This window comes from Molossus molossus, unplaced genomic scaffold (genome assembly GCF_014108415.1).
Source record: "Molossus molossus isolate mMolMol1 unplaced genomic scaffold, mMolMol1.p scaffold_m16_p_8, whole genome shotgun sequence".
Lineage (NCBI taxonomy): Eukaryota > Metazoa > Chordata > Mammalia > Chiroptera > Molossidae > Molossus > Molossus molossus.
This window is the reverse complement of record NW_023425402.1, coordinates 105607427-105630597: the sequence shown is the minus strand read 5'-3', so window position 1 is coordinate 105630597 and position 23171 is coordinate 105607427. Positions and strand designations below refer to the sequence as shown.

Sequence of the window (23171 nt, the reverse complement as noted above, 5' to 3'; positions counted from 1 at the left end):
CTGGTCCCCACACTAGACTGTCAGCTTATGAGGACTGGGCCACCATCTCCCAGGGTGTGTCATAGCAGAAGGCACATGGCAGGAAGTATTTGTGAAGGGAGGGAGGAAATACCTCTGCATTGAAGCATCTTCTAACACTCACATTTTTTTTTTTTTTCATTTTAAAGAAACAGATACCAGACAACAGAAGACACCTAATTCTTGAATAAAGGACTAATGACTTAATGAATTACCAGTGTTTAACATTACATTTAGGCAAATGGAACAAAAAGCCACCCCCTCCACACACACTAATTCCCAACATTAACTAGTTCTAACCAAAGCTCTACTGGGAAGATAATACCCTATAAAATTTGAGAGACGGCAAAAACCGGCACTAACAGTCTAGCTGTCAAGCAATGATGGAGGGAGTTACTCTGTTTCGGAACAAGTGTGTCACAGATAACTGAAGAACACTGATACAACATGAAATCAGATTTTTAAAATCTCTACTATTTCAAGTTCCTTTCATGCCTAATCACTTCCAATGAGACAAGGCTTATGTGAACTGGGGACTTGGAGAACAAGACTGAAAGTCTGGTAAGGAGCTCGGCCACGGCGGGTGCATCAGTCTCTGCCACTCCCACCCCCAGTTTCTTAGACTGGTGCTGGCTCCTCTTCCAGGCTTGGCCTGAGGCCCTCTTCTCTCTCTAGACCATAGTCATGCCCACGGCTTCACGGACCCCACTCACACTAGCTCCCAGCCCAGCCCTCTCCCTAAGCTCTGGTCTCATCCATCCAATTGCCTTCCTGCCACCTGGATGTGCCAAAAGGCCATCAAAGTCAAGATGTCCCAAATGAAATGTGTGCTCTTATCCTTCCCCAACCAACACACACAGAGCCAGGTCCTCTCCCAGCAAAGACTATGGGGCTGGTGTTTTGTCTCCAATGTCCAGTACAGCGTCTGACACATAACAAGTGCTCAGACATTATGTGTGAAAGCTTTAGGGACCCATCACACAGAATCAATCTCCCTCTAACCACAGACCCCACAGCACTCTGAACTTGGCTGTTTTGCATGTCTGTCTTTCCCATTAAACCATGAGCTTCTCGAGGGCAGGCCCGCACCCACGTTTCTCACCTGTTGCCTGTCATGAGTGGATGCTCAGTGACTATTAGTAAATGAGTTTCTGTCCAAAATTTGGCCTTAGCCCAATTTTCCCTAGAACTGAAGGAAGAACTTCTTTAATTTCTTCTAAGCAATAAACCAATGCTCTGCTCAAATCCTCCCATAAAACTGGCCTCCAAAAACACTCTGAATTACGAATTGATGATTAAATGATTTACATTTGTCTCGTATTTTTCTTGCTGGACTGCAGGTTTCAATGCATGGGCCAGGGACAATGCCCTCTGTAATGTAGACACAAAGAACCAACAAGCTGGTAGAAACTGAGGGTCCTCAGGCCATATCAATTCAATGGCTCTCTCTCATTGCAGGGCAGTTTTTAACATCAAGGAAATTTTTAAATAATTATGGAAAACCCATATATAATATCAATTTCAATGTACTCCATTTAAACTATTTTTAGGCCCTGGCCGGTTTGGTTCAGCAGTTAGAGTGTCGGCCTGCGGTACAGAGAAACCCAGGTTCGGTTCCCACTAAGGGCATGTACCTTGGTTGCAGTTTGTCCCCGGCCCTGGCTGGGTCGTGCAGGTGGCAACCACATTGGTGTGTCCCTTTCACGTCGATGTCCTCCCCCCCCCCCCCCCCCGCCTCCCACTCTATCTGAACAAAAAATGGAAGAATGTCCTCGGGTGAGGATAAAATAAAATAAAATAAACTATTTTTAGATGTAATTATTTTAAAATGTAAATCATTACCAGTAATTTAAAAATAAACCAAGCCATAAACCAAAGGGAAGAGGATATAAAAATCATTCAAAATATTTATGTTTCAGAAGCAGTACCTTTATCTTTGGACATTGGTACTCATCTAAATTCTTGAAAAAAGACCATATTAAAAAATTCCAGCTACCAAAAAAAAAAAGCATGCTTCTATAAAGGTTCACCCCTCTTGCAGCAGAGTTTAACTAGCAGTAGTGGAACTGGTTCCAGAGAAATTGACTTTCCCCCCATTTATCTGCTTTTGTGATTTAAAACTGGGGAACAAATAACAAAGTGATTACAAATTCCTCCTTTGTAACTTCAGCCCCACTGGTGGCAAACACCTGCTGAGCCAGTGTGGACAGGGGAATGAAGGGACAAGCTGTGATGTCTCTCTACTCTTCTTAGAAAATTTGTTCTGAGGTGCCAATGAAGTCAAACTTTTTTTTTTCTAAGATCTCCCAGTTGGGTAGAATACTAGCCTGCAAATATGCTTCAAGGCCAGATTTGAATATTTTGCAACTAAAGAAACAGAGTCACTGAAATCAAGACAGTTGTAAATGACAGGATTGCCCAGTTGATTAATAGACGATTTCCTAGTTTTTTAAAAAAAGATAAATGTAATTTCACAGTTGACTATAACAATCACTTCTAAAACAGATATTTTAATATTTATTGTGATAAATATGGGAAGACATCTCATTCATATCTATAATAAAAAATTTGTATCCGATTAAACATGTAATTTTGAAGCTGTTTCATGTATTCATTGCCGAAAAGACTGCTTATAAACTAACCCATAAAAATAAGAGACTGTCCTATGTCTAAAGATTTTCAGAGAAGGAGATATTCTAGCTGCCTAAGGCATCAAATTTAATGTTAAATAATTCGCATTGCTCAAACATTCTTCCTCAAATCTTTCAGGCTCCATTTTTAAGTTTATTCATCCTTTTAAGACACCCACCCATGATTTTGGGGGGCAGTAGGGGATAGTTTGACTACAGGGATAATTAAAATTCACATTTAACTAGAATATCTCCAGGATACACAAGTAACTGGGAACACCACTTACCCCAAGGAACAGAACTGGCGGCTTGGGGATTGCGGAAGGGGCCTTTCATCATCTATCCTTCTGAACATTCAGAATTGCATACCATGTGAATGTACTACTAAAATATATATATTTAAGTGTACTCTGAATGAGGTAGAAAGAAATGTTTCAGGAATACGACTCTCTCAGATCTGTGGAGCAGGGTGAAGTGTCCAGGGCAGCCACACACCATGCAGTCTGGGGATGAATGTGCACTTTTAGTTTAGGCAAAAGATGTTGAGTGATGCTGGAATCTGGTACCCTGTTTGTTGTAGACAGTCCAAATCCTTTCCTTTGCAAAGGACTCAGGACTGGGAGTTGGGGCCCCCGGTTCTGCTTCTATTTTGACTCCTAACTACTCTTATCATTTTGAATTGATCATCCACCTCCAGCGCTGATCCCTTCTGTCAGCCCAAAATAAGTTACATTAGATGAGCTCTCATTCCTTTCCCATTTCCCAATGCTACAAATCTTTACAATGTATCTAAATATATGTCTCAATATATGAAAATAGTAATTTCTTTCTGTAGTTACTAATGAACTTCTTCAACAAAAAGGGGTAAGAGGAAATAATTTCCTGGTCTGCAGAGTAAAAGGCTTCCCACTCACCAGTAGCTGTCAGGGTACACAACGACGGAAGCAGACCCAACAGCACTTGTGACTGGTGACAAAGATAAACAAAGCCAGACACTAGTTGGAGGTAGGGACACATGTTAACAAGTAATAACTACTCCTAAAGGGAAGAGTCCAGCACGAACTGAACTCAATTTCCATCTGTGCAGAGGTGACTGAAGGAGCATTTTATTTATTTATTTTTAATCCTCACCTGAGGACATTTTTTTTCCCATTTATCTTCAGATGGGGCGCGGGGGGCGGGCAGGAGAGGGGGGAGAGAGAGAGAGAGAGAGAGAGAGAGAGAGAGAGAGAGAGAGAGAGAGAAACATTGATGTGTGAAAGAGACATCAACTGGCTGCCTCCCACACATCCCTGGACAAACTGCAACCGAGGTGAGTGCCCTTGATCACAATCAAACCCGAGACTGTAACCACTGAGCCAAACCAGCAAGGGCCCATGGAGCATTTTAAAGGAGAATGAAGGAGAAGGAAGTGGGGAGGTAGGGAGGGATTCAAGCAGAGTCAGGGAAGTAGAAATTCAATAAAGCCCTGGTGGGGTTTGCCAGCGTGATTAGGCCATCTGGGTTTGCTAATGGATTTTATCAAAGTTAGGGACCTATCCTCCCACCTGTGCAAGACTGGGAGACTGGGGCCCTACTGTCAGGTGTTGTCTGGAAGAGTCAATTCTGGCAGCCTAAGCTTTCCCAGGCAAGAACTTAACTGGGCTGGAGTTGTTCCCTACCAGCACAGCCTTGAGTGCACAGAACTCTGCCAGTGTTTGTTCAAGTGTGTGTGTCTCTCTCTATGAAATAATTTGTGATGAGAATCTAGTTTTCTAGGACAAAGCTGAGGTCTAGCCAGGAAGAGGGTTCAGCAGGGGCTGCCTAGAATTGAGTCGGAGTGTGTCTGTCACTGGTAGTAGCACACAGGTCACTTGTCTCCAGTGTGACACAAGGACACATTTCAATGCCAAGGGTAGGGCTGTCAGAGCAGCAATGCATTCATGGTTCAGAAATGCGACCCCGTAAGCTCGGTTTTGGAGTGCAGCCGTCTGGACAAACAGTGGCATTCATGCAGGGGGTTCTGCGTCAACACCAAGGCTGTTATCATGCTGTAGCGTTAATAAGGCACGTGAAGAAAACATAACACTAAGTTCACGAGAAACTGGCTTTGAAATAAATTTGGACAACTCGGCCCCCCCCCCCCAAATATCTTACATTGTTTTATTGTGGTAATAACACTTAACAAGTGATCTACACACCTACCAAATTTTAACGTGTACAACACAGTACTGGTAACAGGTAACAGCAGATCTCTAGGACAGAATCATCTTGCATAACTGAAACTTTAGATCCATTAAACAGCATCTCCATGTTTCCACTCCTTCCATGCCAGGGCACCCACCCTTCTACTCTCTGCTTCTATTAATCTGATTTAGATTCCTCATGTAAGTGAGATCATGCAGTATCAGGCCTCCAATGACTGGATTATTTCATTTAGCATAATGTCTTTAAGGCTCATCCACTTATTACTTAGTCTTCCTTTTTAAGGCTAATATTCCATTGTATGTATGTACCACATATGATAATGATGATGATGATGATGACTATTTTGGTTGATGAACATTTAGGTTGTTTCCACATCTTGGCTATTGTAAATGATACTGCAATGAATATAGTGTGTAATTCTCTCCTCAAGACCCTCCTTTCAATTCTATTAGATGAGTGCCCATCTAAGTGGAATTTCTGGATCACATGGTAGTTCTATTTTTAATTTTTTGAGGAACCTCCATACTGTTTTAATTGACTACAATATTTTACATTCCCACCAACAGTGTACAAGGATTCCAATTTCTCCACTTCCTCACCAACGCTTATCTTTTGTTTTTATTTTTTTGATAACAGCCACCCTGAAAGGTTTGAGGTGACAGCTGATTCATGTTTTGTTATATATTTCCTTGAAGATTAGAAATGTTGAACATCTTCCATGTATTTGTTGGTCACTAGTATGTCTTCTTTGGAGAAATGTCTGTTCTAATCCTTTGCCCATTTTTTAATTTGGTTATTTGGTGTGTGTGTGTTGTTTGTTTTTTATTGAGTTAAGGAGCTCCCTATATATTTTGGATATCAACTGCTTATCAGATATATGGTTTGCAACCATTTCTTCCCATTCCAGAAGTTAGCTTTTCACTCAATTGTTAACCTTGCTGTGCAAAACTCTTTAGTTTGATGTAGTCCTACTTTTCTTATTTTGCTGTTGTTGCCTAGCTTTTAGTGTCATATCCAATAAATCACTGCCAAGACCAATGTCATAAAATTTTCCCCAGTGTTTTCCTCTAGGAGTTTTACAGTGTCAAGGTCTTACATTTAAGTCTTTAATTCATTTTGAATTTCTTTTTTAAAAAAAGATTAATTTTTTAGAGAGAGGAAGGGAGAGAAAGATAGAAACATAGACGTGAGAGAGAGACATCGCCTAGCTGCCTCCTACATGTCCTCTACTGGAGATCAAGCTCACACCCTGGGCATGTGCCCTGACAGGGAATTGAACCAGGACCTCTCAGTTCATGGGAAGACGCTCAATCCACTGAGCCACACTAGCCTAGCTTGAATTTATTTTTTTATATGGTATAAGACAAGGATCTAATTTCATTTTATTTCATGATCATATCTAGTTTTCCTCGTACCATTTGTTAAAGAGACTATCCTTTCCCACTGTGTATTCTTTGCACCCCTGTTGCAAATCATTTGACTATATATGCATAGGTTAATTTCATGGTTCTTTATGATGTTCTATTGGCCCCTATGTCTATATTTATGCCAATATCATACTGCTGTAAAAGTGCAGCTTTGTCATATAATTTGAAATCAGGATGTGTGATTCCTCCAGCCCTGTTCTTCTTTCTTCAGATTGTTTTGGTTATTCCTAGTCCTTTGTGGTTTCATTTAACTTTTAGCATTTTTTTTTTTGTATTTATGTAAAAATAATGCCATTGGGATTTTTATATGATTTCCATTGAATCTGTAGATCACTTTCAGTAGTATGAACATTTTCTTTTTTTTTGATCCTCACCCGAGGATACTTTTACATTAATCTTCAGATAGAGCTGGAGGAAGAGGCGGAGGAAGAAGTGGGGGAGAGGGGGAGAGAGAGGGAAACATTGATGTGAGAGTGAGACATCGATTGGTTGCCACCCACATAACCCCAACCGGGCCGGGGACAAACTGCACCGAGGTACATGCCCTTGGCCAGAATTGAACCCAGGACTCCTTGGTCCGTGGGCGATGCTCTTACTGCTGAGCCATACCAGCCAGGGCAGTAGTATGAACATTTTAACAATTTAAGTCTTCTAATCCATGAACACAGATATCTTTCCATTTACTTGTGTCTTCTTTACTTTCTTTCGTCATCATTCTCATAAGATCAGGCACATTCAGGGTGGTATGGCCGTAGAGTCATCAACATTCTGTAGTTTTCAGTGTACAAGTCTTTCACCTCCTTTGTTAAGTCTATTCTTAAGTATTTTATTATTTTTGATGTTAGTATAAATGTGATTTTCTTAATTTCCTTTTCAGATAGTTCATGGCTAGTGTACAGAAATGCAACTAATTTTTGTGTCCTGCAACTTGACTCAATTCATTTATTCTAACAGGGTGTGTGTGTGTGTGTGTGTGTGTGGTCTTTAGGATTATTTTTTTTTTTTTTACATATAAGATGCAAACAGAAAAATTTTACCTCTTGCTTTTCTATTTAAATGCCTTTTATTTCTTTGTCTTGCCTCACATGTCTGGCTAAGACTTCCAGTACTATGTTGACTAGAAATGGAGAAAGAGGGCATCCTCAGCTTGTTCCTGACTATAGAGAAAAAGCTTTCCATTTTTTACTATTAAGCATATTAGCTGTGAATTTTCCATATATGGCTTTTATTATGTTGAAGTCTTTGCTTTCTATTCCTAGTTCATTGAGAGTTTTTATCAGAAAAAGGTTAAGAATTCTGTCAAATGCTTTTTCTGCATCTATTAAGATGATCTTGTGGTCCCTATGCTGTATCTGGTAATGCAGCATATCACAATTCATTTCATATGTCGAATGTCCCTGCATCCCAGGGACAAAACCCACATGATTATTGTGTGATTCTTTTAATGTGTGGTTGCATTCAGTTTGTTAGTATTTTGTTGAGGATTTTTGTACTTGTGTTCATCAGGGACACTGGTAATTTTCTTGTTCTTATAGTGTCTTTGGCTTTCGTATCAGGCTGATGCTGGCCTCATAAAATTAATTTGGAAGTATTTCTTTCCCTTCAAGTTTTTGGAAGAGACTGAGAAGGAATAATGTTAATTCTTTAAATGTTTGGCAGAATTCACCAGTGAAGCCATCTGGTCTTGGTATTTTGTTGGGAGGTTTTTTGATTACTAATTCAATCTCCTTACTAATTATAGGCCTGTTCAGATTTTCTATTTCTTCATGATTCAGTCTTGGTAGGTTCTATTCTCTAGGAACATATCTGTTTCATCTACATTATCCAATTTGTTAGCATATAATTATTCATAGTAATCACTAATGATGCTTATTATTTCTGTGACATCAGTTATTATGTCTCCTCCTTCATTTCTGATTTTTTATTTGAGTCATCTTTTCTTTTTAGTCGTTAAGGTTTTTCCATTTTGTTGCTCTTTTCAAAAAACCCAACTCTTAGTTTTGTCGATTTTTTTCTATTTTATATTTCATTATATTTCTGTTCTAATCATTTCCTTCCTTCTGCTAACATTGGGCTAAGTTTGTTCTTTTTCTAGTTCCTTGAAGTGTAAAGTGGATTGTTTGAGATCTTTCTTCTTCTTTTTAATGTTGTAGGTGTTCAATGCTATAAACTACCCCCTTGGTACTGCTTTTGCTGTATCCCATAAGTTTTGGTATGTTGTGTTTTTAACCCTTTGGTTAATCAAGAATTTTTAATTTCCACACATTTGTGAATTTTCCAGTACTCCTTCTGCTAATCATTTCTAGTTTCATTTCATTTTGATTGAAAAAGATACTTGAGCCCTGGCCGGTTTGCTCAGTGGTTAGAGCATCAGCCTGAGGTCCAGAGAGACCCAGGTACGGTTCCCACTAAGGGCACGTACCTCAGTTGTGGTTTGTCCTTGGCCCTGGTTGGGTCGTGCGGGTAGCAGCCACTCAATGTGTCCCTTTCACATCAATGTTTCTCTCTCTCTTTCTCCTTCCCACTCTATCTGAATAAAAATGGGAAAATGTCCTCAAGTGAGGATAAAAAAAAAAAAAGAAAAAAGATACTTGAGCCCTGACCAGTTTGGCTCAGCGGTTAGAGCACTGACCCACAGACCAATGAGTCTCAGGTTCGATTCTGGTCAAGGACACATACCTTGGTTGCAGTTTGTCTCCAGCCCTGGTTGGGGTTGTGTGGGAGGCAACCAGTTGATGTGTCTCTCTCACATCAATGACTCTCTCCCCACCCCCACTCTATCTGAAGATAAATGAAAAAATATCCTTGGGTGAGGATTAAAAAAAGAAGAAAAAGAAAAAAAAGAAAGGTACTTGATGTGACTTCAATCTTCTTAAAGTTGGGTTACTTGTTTTGTATCCTGGAGAACGTTCCTTGTGCACTTGAGAATATATATTTTGCTTCTATGAGGTGGAATGTTCTTTGTTTGTTAGGTTCATTTGGTTTATACTGTTGTTAAAGCTCACCGTTTCTTTATGGATTTTCTGTCTGAATGTTCTACCTATTACTAAAAGTGGGGTACTGAAGTCTCCTACCATAATTGTTACATCTTCCTGATTAATTGATCCTTTTACCATTATATAATGTCTCTGTCTCTTGTGACAGTTTTTTTTTTTTACTGGAAGTCTATTTTGTCTGCTATAAATAGTCACCCTTGCTCTCTTTTGACTACCATTTGCACAGAATATCTTTTTCCATCCCTTCACTTTCAGCCTATATATGATATTAAATCTAAATGAGTCCCCTGTAGGCAGCACATAGTTGGATTCTGTTTTTCTTATCCATTCAGCTACTTTGTGTATTTTGATTGGGTAGTTTAATTTATTTATGTTTAAAGTTATTCTTGATAAGGAAGGAATTACTGTTGCTTTTTTTGTTCATTATTTTCTGTCAGTCCCAGTGCTTTTGCCCCTCTTTTCCTCTCTTGCTGTCTGTCTTTATTATTCATATGCTTTGATTCCTTTATTTTTTGGGTATCTTCTACAGGTATTTTCTTGGTGGTTACCATAGGGCTTCCATAAAACAATTTATAATTCCTATATTCGGAAAGTTTTCAACTATTATTTCTTTACATAAGCTTTCTGGCCCTCCCACCCTTCTCCTTTTGGGACTCCCAAATGCATATATTGGTTCAGCAGATGGTGTTCCCGCAAGTTCCTTAAGCTTTCTTCACTCTTTCTCACCTTTTTCCTTTTTTGCTCTTCTGACCTGTCTTCAAGTTCACTGATTCTTTCTTTTGCTTGATCTAACCCAAAATTCACCCTTTGTGAATTTTTTTCATTTCAGGTATTATATTCTTCACCTCCATAATATCTGATTTTGAAAAAATGATTTGTCCCTGTGTTGAAATTCTCACTTCATTCATATACTTTTCTTCTGATCTCATTAAGCACACCTTTATCATTTCTACTTTAAATTCTCTATGAGGTAAATCATATATCTCTACTTTAATGGGGTCAGTTTCTGGAGATTTATCTTATACCTTTGTTTGGGCCAGAAAGCTTATTGCTTCTTCATTTCCCTTGACTCTCTGTGTTGGTATCTGTACCTCAGAAAAAACAGCTGCCTCTCCCAGCCTCACAGACTAGCCTTGTATAAGAGAAGACCCTCACCAATCAGACTCTTCAGAGATTTTGGAGGCCTCTCCAATCACTGTGCCAGTCTAAACCACTGACAGGGAGAAAGGCTCAAGAGAAATCAAAGCTGCCAACACCCTGATTTGAACTTCCAGTCTCCAGAACTGTGAGACACAAATGCCTGTTGTTTAAGCCCCACAGCATGTGGAATTCTGTTATGGGAGTCAAGCACATGAAGACAGAATCCTTACCTACTATACAAACCCCAGGCAGGGGTGCATGCCCTCTTACAATTTAATGAAAGACAACTTTAAGCCTGAAATAAAACACACCAGTTGAAAAAAAATAGCTATAAGTGTAGATAAAACTAGAGAACATGCTATGAAAAGTAATTTTGTTTTTACAAAGGTTCCATCAAACTCAGCAACCCTCACAGTGGGATAATATGATATTATACACCTTTTATTGTGGTTCAGTGTGAAGAATATGTCATCTATACAGTATTCTAATCAAAATTATTTAATCCAACTCTAATCTAGCTCTAACTTCTAGTTTATAGAAAATACAGATCCTAGGAGAGGTTAAATGATATTATGAGTAAATAATCAGAGAAACCCAAAGTGTGGAACATTCAATAAGGAAACTACATTGAACTCATTAAGAAGGCAATATCACAAAAACATTTTTTAAAAAGGAAACTATTCTAGACTAAAGACAAAACAACCAATTGCTATAGATAAACAAGACTGGTCCTGGTTCCAAACAAACAAAAAAAAGTCTATAAAACACATTCTTGTAAACATTAGGAAAATATAAAGATAGCCTGAATACCTGATAATATTACTGCTAATTTCTTAGGTGTGATAATATAGAATGACCTTAATTATAGGACATGCATAGTAAATATTTAAGGGTGATATGCCATGCCTACAACTTACTCTCAAAAATAGTACTACAGCTCTGGTTGGTTTTGCTCAGTGGTCAGAGCGTCGGCCTGCGGACCGGAGAGTCTTGGGTTCGGTTCCCGCTAAGGGCATGTACCTTGGTTGCAGTTTGTCCCTGCCCCTGTGGGTGCCAACCAGTTGATGTGTTTCTTTCACATCGATGTTTCTCTCTCTCTTCCCCTTTCTCTCCCTCCCACTCTATCTGAAGATAAATGCAAAAAATGTCCTCAGGTGAGGATTAAAAAAAAATAGTACTACAAAAAAATGTGTGTGTCTGGACAGAGCAAGGAAAGAAGGCAGGGGAAGAGCAAGACAGGGAGCACAAATATGGCAAAATGTTAGCTCCTGAATTTAAAGAGGATATATTCTTCCAACTTTTTGGTAATGTCTGAATATGTGCACAATAAAAAGTTGGGGAAGATTACCCCAAAGTTACCTCCAAACTATCTAGATTAGGATTTGAAGGGGGAGGAACCATGGATGGAATCCTATGAGCTCACAAAATTCTATGCAAACTGATATATATACAATCATGTATGTATATGTGCACAGTTTTCTGGGAATGGGTTTCCAATTTCCATTTGCTATTCATAGTTGTCCATAACTCCCAAAGGGTATATAAATCACCACTCTAGACTACAGAAAATACATGACAAATAGGAAAAGAGCTGAGCTTTTAACTCACTGCTTATAAAATAGTACTGCTTATATTTTAGAAAGTTAACAGGATGCAGCCTAAAATTCCATTATGATCAGCGCTATCTCAAGATGTGAGGGGGCAGTTTCATTCTGAAGGCTGTATTACTCTACACTAAGGGCAGGAGGTTGTCCGGGGGGTGGGAAGAGACAGTGGCCTCTTGCAGTCCACACCTTGAGACTATGGAGGCACCACTTTTATTTTTTATTCCTCACCCAAGGATACTTTTCCATTTATTATCAGATAGAGTAGGAGAGAGGTAGGGAGAGAGAAAGAGAAACATCAATGTGATAGAGCCACATCAGCTGGTTGCCTCCCGCAGGACTTGACTAGGGCAGGGACAAACCACAACCAAGGTACATGCCCTTGGCCAGAATTGAACCCGCGACTCATTGGTCCGTGGGCCGATGCTCTAACCTGAGTCAAACCGCCCAGGACTGGAGGCACTACTTTAAATATACATTATAAACATTAGGCTTTCTTCATAATCTCTTTTCATTAGTAATTTTCAAAACAAAAAAGAGATATGGAAGAGTGACAGAGATGAAGAAAGGAATATTATTTTTCCATGTCTCAGTTCAAACCTGATGGATAAAGAGTATCCCATACCTCTCTTCTCTATGTTAAGTTCTTCCAAGGATCCTCATTGCATCAGTGGTCAACAGCCTTTTTAAAAATGATAGTGAGCACTTCCCTTGAACAAATCTTACCTGTTAGCCCTAAGAACCAGGAAAGGCAGTCATTGGGTCAGAGGTATGGGCCAGGAGCCCAGCCACCTGTCAAAGCCACTCATCTTGCCAACAGGTCTAAGGAACCAAGTCCCAGTGCCTGGCTTGGAAGCTGCAGCCCATCTCCACTGTGATGCCCATGATACCATGCTGCCTGCTACCTTAGCAACTTTCCCAGGACGTGGCACAGGATGCTAGTCTGTCTCAGTGGACCCCTTGTACCTCAAAGGCAGGTACTAAGTCTTATTCACTGTGTCCCCAGCATCTCTGGGTCTGGTGTCTGTCACACTTCAGGTGTGCAGTGTGCTGGGGACACTGGCTGGTACAGCTCATCAGGGGGACTATCACATGAGCCTCATGGGCTCTATCACTCTAGGACCAGGTGAAGGAAGAACTTCTGTTCCCTCATGTGATCATTACAAAAGCCCTGGGAATTCAGCAGGAAATAACTCACACCCCTTATCACAGAGGAAGAAACTGCAGGGAAAGGTGAAGTGCCCATGCAAGGTTACTTAATGGACTGTGGCATGCTTCTCTTTGAGGAGACACAAGGGACAGTAAAAACCTACAAAAATAAAATGTCATAATACATAAATCCAAAAGCCGCATATGGATACATGCATATTTTACTGGATAAGTAGTAGCCTTTGGAGGAAGGCAAGGGAAGAAACATGGGGCTGAGAATATCTTTCTATACTTCTCACAACACTAAGTTTGAGAAAAAAAAAATATTGGCCCTTTTTACTTGAAAAAAAATGGAAACATGAAACATATAGTAACTAGAGGAAAGCAATTCAGTGAAAAAAAAAAAACACAAAGTGGCTCAAAATAAGTTATGGTTCCGTATTAAACTGCTTGAAATGTTTCAGCATTTTATGGATTCTTTTGTACTTAGACAACACAAGTTTTATATTTACAAAGGTTTTAACTAGTAAATACTATATTTAAAAATCAATGAATAACAAATCATTTTATTAGGTTATTGCATGTTGTTTTATCATGAAAATAGAACATTAAACAAAATTTTGAAATTATGTTTGAAAAAATGAGGTTCATCACCATAAAAATTACAACCTGCTCGTGGTACTTGGGTTCACTTCCTTCTAGTTCTTTGCACTCTGCAGACAGGCTTCACTTGGGTGTTTTGATGTGGTAATCACACCACATATACCACTTCAAATCCTGACTTTCCCCTTAACATTAGAACATAAGAGCTCTCCCAAATTATTACACCATCTTTGTAACCACAATCTACAATTTACGGAACTACTATGTAATATGTTAAGTAGTTACACCACAGTTTACTTAACCATCTTATTTTTAAAACAAGTGGGCTATTGCCAAATTTTTACTATCATAAAGACTACTTTAATAGAGAACTGTTATTTTCTTCCCTTTGTTTCTTTTCGATAAATTCCTAAAGTATATTACCAGGTCAAAGTGGGTAATGATTTTTAAGACTTCTGATATACTCTACACCAAAATGCTTCCTCAAACATCTAATACACATCGTTACTAGCAATGAATACGAATGCTTATTTGATTTTACTCTTATCAATAAGTAAAATCACCTACATTAGCTTACTACTACTTTTGCTAATAAATGAAAATATATCCTCACTATGCTATTTAGCATTTTTTCTCTGAGAATATTTTTCCACCATGATTACTGACTACTTGAACTTCTTCTGTAAATTGTTATGTATGTCCATTATCCATTTACCAATTGTCTAGTTACGTAGATTTAAAACTAAATTTGTGTCACCATTTTCTGTAATTAAAATGTTAGCCCAATGTTTACCATATTGGTGGAAAATATTATTTCTCCAATCTATGGGTCATTTCAAATTTTTGTTTTAATACTTACCGGGACACTGTCATTGTTCTTTTTCTTCCTGATTCTTTAAGAGGCTTTGGAGCCAACTCCCCTAGCTCCATCCCTTCTTCCCTGTGTGATAATACTGAACTCATTTCCTTCTCAGCTCCCATGGTTTTAACATTACACAACCATATTCATGAGGCATTACCTGTTGGTCATCAGGAGTCCATATGCCACATGTGATTTGACTTTCCAGGTTGATCTCAGATGACCAGTGTCTTTGTCCACTGACAGAACCGACCAGGACAAACCCATCTCGATATGATATAAGCGCTTGAGTCCCATCATGGCTCCACGTGAAATCACTCACCTTTGAGACACACACAGACAAAAGTGGTCAATTTGTAATCACAAAGGGAAAGCACTTTTATCAAAGACTAGATATAGTCATTAACTTAGCCTTTGACTAAGATCAAGAGATTAAAGAGAACAATATAAATATACATAATATATGTATTGTAACAATATTATATAACGGAAAAGACATCATTTGAACAGCATGTGTCAGTGTAAGTGCTTCACACACATTAATAAATCTCGTCAAGACCACCTGTGGTAGGTATTACCATGCCCATTTCACAGAGAAAATAGACACAGACAGAATAACCAAAATGGGCAAGACCTTTTGTAGACATATGGTTTCATGTCTTTGGTAAATACCTAGGAGTAGAATTAATTGCTGGTTCATATGGTAAGTGTAACTGCATAAGTAACCACCACATTGTTTTCCAAAGTGGTTGTACCATTTTACACCCCCATCAGCAGTATATGAGAGTACCAGCAGGTCCACACCTCACTGACACCTGGTGTTGTCAGTTTTTTTATTTTAGCTATCCTAGTGTAGTTATAGGACACTGTGTTTTAATTTGCATTTCCCCAATGACTAGTATGTTGAGCATTTCACGTGCTTATTGGTCATTTGTACACCATCTTTTGGGACATGTCTGTTCAAATTCTTTGCTATATACAAGTATTCATATTCACCTATTCATACATGTCAAGAAGTTGGCCATATTGTGTCATAAAAATTCTAAATACAATCCTTTATCAGAAATGTGTGTGGCAATAATTTCTCCCATTCTGTGGTTTGCTTTTTCATTTTCTTAGTGGTATCTTTAAAAGAGTAAAAGTTTTGCCCTGGCCGGTTTGGCTCAGCGGTTAGAGCATCCGCCTGGTCAGGGCACATGCCCAGGTTGTGGGACTAATCCCCAGTGGGGGGCATGCAGGAGGCAGCCAATCAATGTTCTCATTGATGTTTCTATCTCTCTCTCCCTCTCCCTTCCTCCCTGGCTGGTTGAAGCGTCGGCCCAAGGACCAATGAGTCATGGGTTCGATTCCAGTCAAGGGAACATACCTTGGTTGTGGTTTGTCCCCAGCTCTGGTCGGGGTCATGTGGGAGGCAACCAGTCAATGTGTCCCTGTCTCTCCCTCTCTCCCACTCTATCTGAACAAAAATAGAAAAATAACCTCAGGTGAAGATTTAAAAAAATAATAAATAAATTAGATTAGCACAGAGTAGTAAGAACATATCACAACTGGGAAAAAAAAAAAAAACCAGGGAAACTCAGGACCAAATGTTGTAAAGAAAATTAAGCAGAATGACCCTTCTACTGGTTGTCTTTCAACTGCAGAGGGTTCCAGTGCTCTTGCTTCACTAGCGAGTGCTCTTAGACATGGATTACTAAAGCTGAGCAGCAGCCTGAATGACCCACTGCCTGAGACAGCTTTTATCAGACCCTCTTTGGTGGCTAATACTGTAAAATTATGCATGCACTGCTCCGGACTCAATTTTGAAGCAACGGACTCAACCATTTCCTATAAAAGAAATTGTTAAAGCACCACTTAGCTTTTGCCAGATGTTTGATTACTTTGTTTCAATGAAAGTCATGTTATATAACAAGGATCACCTCTCATTCTTCTAATATTTTTCTCTGAGCAGTTTTTAAGGATATTCCTCTTCCAAGTCACAAAATTGTCCCTCCTCCCACCAGATACTGGTTCAGGTGTAGACAGCCACCATTCCTTCGACCAGTGATTCATCATCACTAGTGCAGTGTTCTTTATTCCAGTAAGATCTGACTTCAACACAATGAAAAGCAACCCAACCTCCCCAAAATGTAGGTATTTAATATGACAATTGTTCAATAAGTCCTTAGATGTGTAGAATCAGAGTTCCAAAAAGTAAAATTATACAAAAATATACAACACATCACAAGATACAATGAACAATTTGGTAGAACCCAGCTGGCACAGGCATTTGAGATTCTAGGTACTTCCAGATGTCCTATGGTTCATGTAAGCTGATTCACCTCCACGTCTGAATTCATCCTTCCTTTCTTTTTTCTAACATGCTATCTGCACGTTAGAAATGACAAGAAAAGCTGCGGAATATGGTGGAGTTAGGGCCCACACAGCTGCTAGGAGATGACAGACGGTTCCCTCCTTAGACAGGCTGCCAGTCAGGAGAAAAAGATGTGGTGTTAGCTCTACTTGGCTGCTGAGGCTGGAGCGCTTTTGTACAATGCTGACCTTTAACAAATAACCAGACAGGTTTAGTCAGGAACAACAAAGAATTGCTGTTGATGACATTCAGTCTAATGGCGAACCACACCAGGTCCAGAGAAACAACTGATGCTCTTTGATGGATTTTGGAGGGGCTGTTGTGAAGGAAGGTTCCACAGGGGGAAAGTGAAAGGTTCAAGTATAGTGACTTCTCATTGGCTGAACTATGGCAGCCTCCCATTGGCTGAGCTGTTACTGGGCAAGAAGGAATCTTTCCTTCCGCCTGCTAAGGTATCCAGGAGCATCACTTTCTGTGGGAGATGCAGGTACCTACCTCTTCCTGTGGGTTCAGGCCTCTGCTTGAATGACACAAGCATGAAAGTTCTCTCTTCCAGCCTCTCAACCCCGTTTTAAATAAAATTTCTGCTTATAACTTTTTACATTTCCTCCTTTGATCAAGATCTTTCTCCAAAAGCACTGCTGATCAAGAACCAGGTTTGTCCAGATTCAGGGGCCTTTGTCCCTTGATGCCAGGAAGCACCTTTCCTGGGTGTTATGTACCATGTCAGAGGAGAAGTGCACAGACTGGCACCCTACTGCGGTCACATCTGAATAACAAGGAGGGGTAGGGGAGATTTCTCAGACATCTCCCAAATAACGTCCGTATCTTAGAATAGGGAATACGGCAAAGGTACATTCAGAACTAAAAGAATTAAATAAGCACTTTGGGAAGCCACAATGCAGGAATAAAAATATAAAGCAATTAAACAGTACTGTTATCTAAAAAAATGTTTGGAATAATATGTCTTATCAATATACTATGAATAGATGCATTTCTGCTAAAAGAGAAAATCGTTTCTTGTTGGGGAAGAAGACAATGTGGTAGAGTGTTTTGGACTCAAACCTGGGTTCAGTTCTGGCTTTAGCACCCATGACCTTTTTTGGGCAAGTTACTGAACCTCCCTGACGTTTTTTCCTTTCTTTCCATTAACTGAGAATAACAACATCTTCTGAATGGAGTCCTGGGAAGGCTGCCTCTGCCCACTGCTCCCCTGGATGCAAGTGTCTTGGGGTACCCTCACACCTGTGGGGGAATAAAAGGGGGAAGGGGCCCTGGCCAGTTTGGCTCAGCGGTTAGAGCGTCGGCCTGCGGTCCCGAGAGACCCGGGTTCGGTTCCCGCTAAGGGCACGTACCTCGGTTGCAGTTTGTCCCCGGCCCTGGTTGGTCGTGTGGGTGGCAGCCACTCGATGTGTCCCTTCACATCGATGTTTCTCTCTCTCTCTACCTTCCTCTCTCTCCCTCCCACTCTATCTGTACAAAAAATGGAAAAATATCCTTGGGTGAGGATAAAAAAAAAAAATAATAAATAAAAAAAATAAAATATAATTTAAAAAAAAAAAAAGGGGGGAAGGGAATGGGGCAAGGTATTTATCTCTCTTTTGCAGGCAGGAATCTTAGGGGAGATCTCAGGGGAGAATCTCAATAGAATATTCATCAGTTTTCCAGGTGTGCTCTTTCAGATTTATGGTCTCCACTGATTGGTTGGCACTAGGACAGGAGGTCATTAGTCAATGTAACTGGTCCTGAGGCAGCCATGGTGCTGCTTGTCTGGTTTTGAGGTTTTTCTGGGCCTGGAACTGAACTATAGCTGAGGCCTAGATGTTATCCTTAGGGAGGAAAGGTCAGGGGGTCCAAACTGCATGACCAGGGAAATGCGAGGGAGGAAAGATTACCCTGGGGGGCTAGGTCCATGTTTTCCCAGTTTTGCCCCTTGCTAGGCACCTGGGCTTTTTGCCCTGGTGACCTTTTGTACCTGGACCATCATCCTTGCTCTGCTCATGTCTAACTGCCTATTGCAATATCGCCTTTCAGCGTCAGTCAAAAGTATTACATTCACCCTACCAAATACATAAACCCACAAAGAAAAGAAAATTTGATTTTACCCAGAGGTAGATTTGTCTTCTGTGATGACATCTTATAAAGATCCTTTAATAAGGATCTGCTAATAATATCTCCACTCCTTGCGATTTTATGTCACTTCACTCATCTCTGTCACAGAGCTCACAGCTTTTCTAAGCAACAGACGGGAGAGGAGTGGGTGAGAACCCTGTCTTCAGAAACGTGTAAAGGCAGCCACAGGGAAAACACGCTAGGAGAGGAGAAGAGTCTAGAGACCCCTCATCTTAGAGTGAGGATTCGGTTCTGAAGCCCTGGTTCTGCTGACCCCCTGGGATGGGACATATGTCCTGGAGCACAGAAGGCGAGCTCCATGCAGCCGTCCGTGCGTGGGAGGAAGAACAAAGCTGTCCCATAAGCCAGAAAAGTCAATGGAGCAGGTTTCAAAAAACAGCACAGCTCAGCAGGGTGTCCCTGGAGCAACTGCTTTCCTCCCAGGGAGCCAAGTCTGTATCAGAGAGGAAAAGCTGAGGAGGAGCACAGGTGGTCACGCTAACTGCAACCCGAGAGAAGAAGTGTAAGACCTCAGCTTGGTGAGGGGTGCTGAGAAACAGTCGCGCGCAGCACCCTGCGAGAGAGCCACGGAGACTGCGACACGGGAAATACCTTGTGGAAGGGAGCAAAATAGTGATGCGCCAGGAGGACTTCAGAGGACCCAGATTCAACGTGCGACCCACACTGAATGTAAAAAACGTTTTCATAGATTTAATTACAGCTTTAAAACCTGAAGTGTTCTCACAAGAGCAGCAAGTTGAGAAGTATGATCGTGCTCTCTTTTTGTCTAGAGACACTCACGCAGCATGAAAAGCAGGGTTCTGGTTCCATTTCTTTCTCCCCACCTAGTCCTGAAAGACTGTTGTGCCCAGAAACACAGGTCTGTGCTGCTTCCCCAGCACTGTCTCTGGACGGGCTCCAGCCCACTCACCTGGGCCCCTCGGTCGTTGACCAGCTCCACAGACCACCTTCCTTCATACTGAATCCACACAAATATCCCTCCATCTGCGTCACACGTGGCCAGCTTCTGGTATGGCTCATTCCACCTCACCAGCACCACCTAGAAAACAACCAAGAAAACATGTACCACAGGGAATGAACCAGTGGGCCAGGATTAGCCTACAAAGAGATCAAGCTTTGGAACTAAACAGAATGCGTGGTCAAAGGAAAAGACTGGGGATCAGTGGAGGGGACAGGGCACAGCCCACACAGGGCAGAGTCACAGGGACCAGAACCACAAAGGGCTTCCTGAGAAACATGATCACTACACCATGAAAATGCCCATCGCTATAAAAGCAGAGGGCCCAGAGGCCATCTGTATCGTCTTACCTCTCACCTGTGCAAGGGTCTCTCAACTGACGGTCCTGTCTGATGGAAAAACAATGTTCACAAAGTCTAGTGTATATCTGACTCAGAGCATCATTATTTAGCGCAGTGAGAGGAAGAGATGAGGCCTACGTAATTTCATTTTCCTCCCATATCCTTTCTAGACTCTTATTTTCAAATAGGTCAGCATCTAAACATGTGGGAAAACATACACATTTAAAATATCTACGTTGTTTAGGATTTATCACAGAGGAAATAGAAAGAAATTATAAGTTTCAAATGTTTTGAGTATAAACATTTAATTTTTAAATTGGAAAATTCTGAACCTGAATAATGCCTTTCATCTTCCTCAAGTATCACTCCCCCATCTGAAAGACAGACCCCCTGGCAGGTGTTTATGGGTAGGTCAGTGCCTGAGGGGAGCCCAGGAAAACCTGAGACACAGGGCTATGAAGTGATCCCAGGAGCCACAAAACCAACTCCATAAGCTCCTGTGGTGAATGTTCTTTGAGTGTCACCTGACTGGCTCATGCTGGTGAATGTCAAATTAAGCCATTCAGTCAGCATTCAGCTCATACCTAGGCTCCTGCTGTGTGATGCTGTGGCCCACACGAAGCTAGAGAAGACCAAGCCCTGCTCTTGGGAAAAGTCCAGCTGGGAGCCAGAATATCCACAAATACTTGGCCATATACTGGGGTGAGCCCGTCACATGGAAGTGTCTTAATCAACAAGAGCACGCCTGATGTTCATAGAAAGCTTTGGATCCCGTCTCCTCCCAGGGCTGTGCCTAATGAACTAATAACCCTCGTGAACAAGTGGCACCTGTGTAAATGTTCTTTAAATCTAACTTATTTAGTTGACCACTGAACAATACGGGGACTAGGGGCACTGACCCCACTCAGTAAAAACTCCACCTATACCTTTTTAAAAATTTTTTTTTATCCTCACCCAAGGACATTTTTCCATTTTTTGTTCAGATAGAGTGGGAGGGAGAGAGAGGAAGAGAGAGAGAAACATTGCCGTGAAAGAGACACATCAAGTGGCTGCCACCTGCACGACCAACCAGGGCTGGGGACAAACTGCAACCGAGGTATGCGCCCTTAGCGGGAATTGAACCTGGGTCTCTGGACCGCAGGCCGACGCTCTAATTGCTGAGCCAAACCGGCCAGGGCTCCACCTATACCTTTTAATCCCCCCCAAAACTTTACAGCTATCCCATCAGCTTCCATGAGGGATTGGTTCTAGGGCCACTGTAAATACCAAAAATACTGCAGATGCTCAAGGCCCCTATATAAAATGGCATAGATCAATGTATACAGTTGGCCACCAGCATCTGTTGGTGGAATCCATAGATGCAAAACCTGGGGGATACAGAGGGCTCACTATATATTTATTGAAAAACAACTGTGTATAAGTGGACTCATGTAGTTCAAACCCATGTTGTTCCAGGGTCAAATGTACAATGACAGATTGTCAAGGACCTCCACAATAACCAGACCACTCCTCACACCCATCTGTGTCCAAAACATAGGCCAACGCAGCCTAGTCACTTCTCAAAGTCGTACCATGGGCACACCTGATTTAAAACCCTTAAGTTTGTTTTCAAGGCACTAGAGAGCTAGGAGCGGCCCCCAGCCTCAGTCCACCACACTTAGAGGTAAGTGTGGTTGTAAGATGCGTAATAAAATCCTCAAATTTTCCAAGAGGAGAAAATTCTTACCCACTTAAAATGTAAGAATATTATAGCTTAAAAAAAAAAACAAAAAAAAAAAACTCTGCAAAAATCAAAGAGAGCTGTGAGGTTGCAATCTTGAGACATGGCAATCACCAGTCAACTCTAACCTATTTGATGGTTTCCATGCCAAAGGCAACTTCCACGGATGTGGACACTGAAGCTCCCAGCAGCCCCACCCAGCCACCTCTCTGCTGAACACCTGCCTCACTCTGGTCCCAGCTCGGCTTGCAGAGCTCATACTGCCTACTGTGTGAGTGATAACTGCCCCTGCACAGACACCCTCCTGACTGAGCTGTCCTGCTGAGGAAAGAGACAGAGACATATAGTTTTGAATACTGACACAGTAATATGGAATATATTGTGCCAAAGAGTAATACATAATTAGAAGTTATGATCCTTATTCAGTTATATCTTTGAACTATAAAAGGTTACTGAAAACCACTTCAGGAAGGTTATTTTCAACTTCCAAAGGAATTTGAACAACAGCTAACACTGCCTGCCTGCCTAGCAGGAATGAAGGCATCTCTGTCCTTGTAGAGTTCAGTTCACTAAATGGACATAATCTAGTGCTCTATCTGCAAATGGAGAATTATGAACATGCACACAACACGGGGACGGGTGGCAACAAATCCAGATTCGCTTTTTAAGTCTAGTTTTTTAAATTCTCTATTTAAATTACTGATCTAATTTTTTTAATATAGTAAAACCATCACAGTAACAAAAATCTTTAAAAGCACTGAATGTGTCATAATAATTAGAACTTCCAAAAGGTCAATAAAAGCCAACTTTATGCCCTGGCTGGTTTTTTTTTTTTTTTTTTTTTTTTTTTATTTTTTTTCCCCACATCTTTATTGTTGGATGTAAAATGTATTACAGATGTTCCACATTTTTCCCCCATTGACCGCCTCCTCCCCACTCCCGCCCCCCTCCCACCTTTTCCCAAACTATTGTCCGTGTCCATTAGTTATGCATATAAGTTCTTTGGTTTATTTCCTCCCACCCCCCCAACCCCTTTCCCTTTGAGGTTTGTCA

The 23171-nt window shown here is 40.9% G+C and overlaps 1 protein-coding gene across 2 annotated transcripts in view; it reads right to left on the bottom strand.

Moving 5' to 3' along the window:
- TULP4 (TUB like protein 4) overlaps positions 1–23171 on the bottom strand; it is a 241134-nt gene that overhangs the window by 48953 nt on the left and 169010 nt on the right. For both annotated transcript variants that reach the window (XM_036247847.1, XM_036247846.1), the window contains exons 3-4: positions 20010–20138; positions 14774–14935 (exon numbers count right to left, since the gene is read on the bottom strand). In XM_036247847.1, the coding sequence (XP_036103740.1) occupies positions 14774–14935; positions 20010–20138 (291 nt within the window). The remainder of the gene's footprint in view (positions 1–14773; positions 14936–20009; positions 20139–23171) is intronic.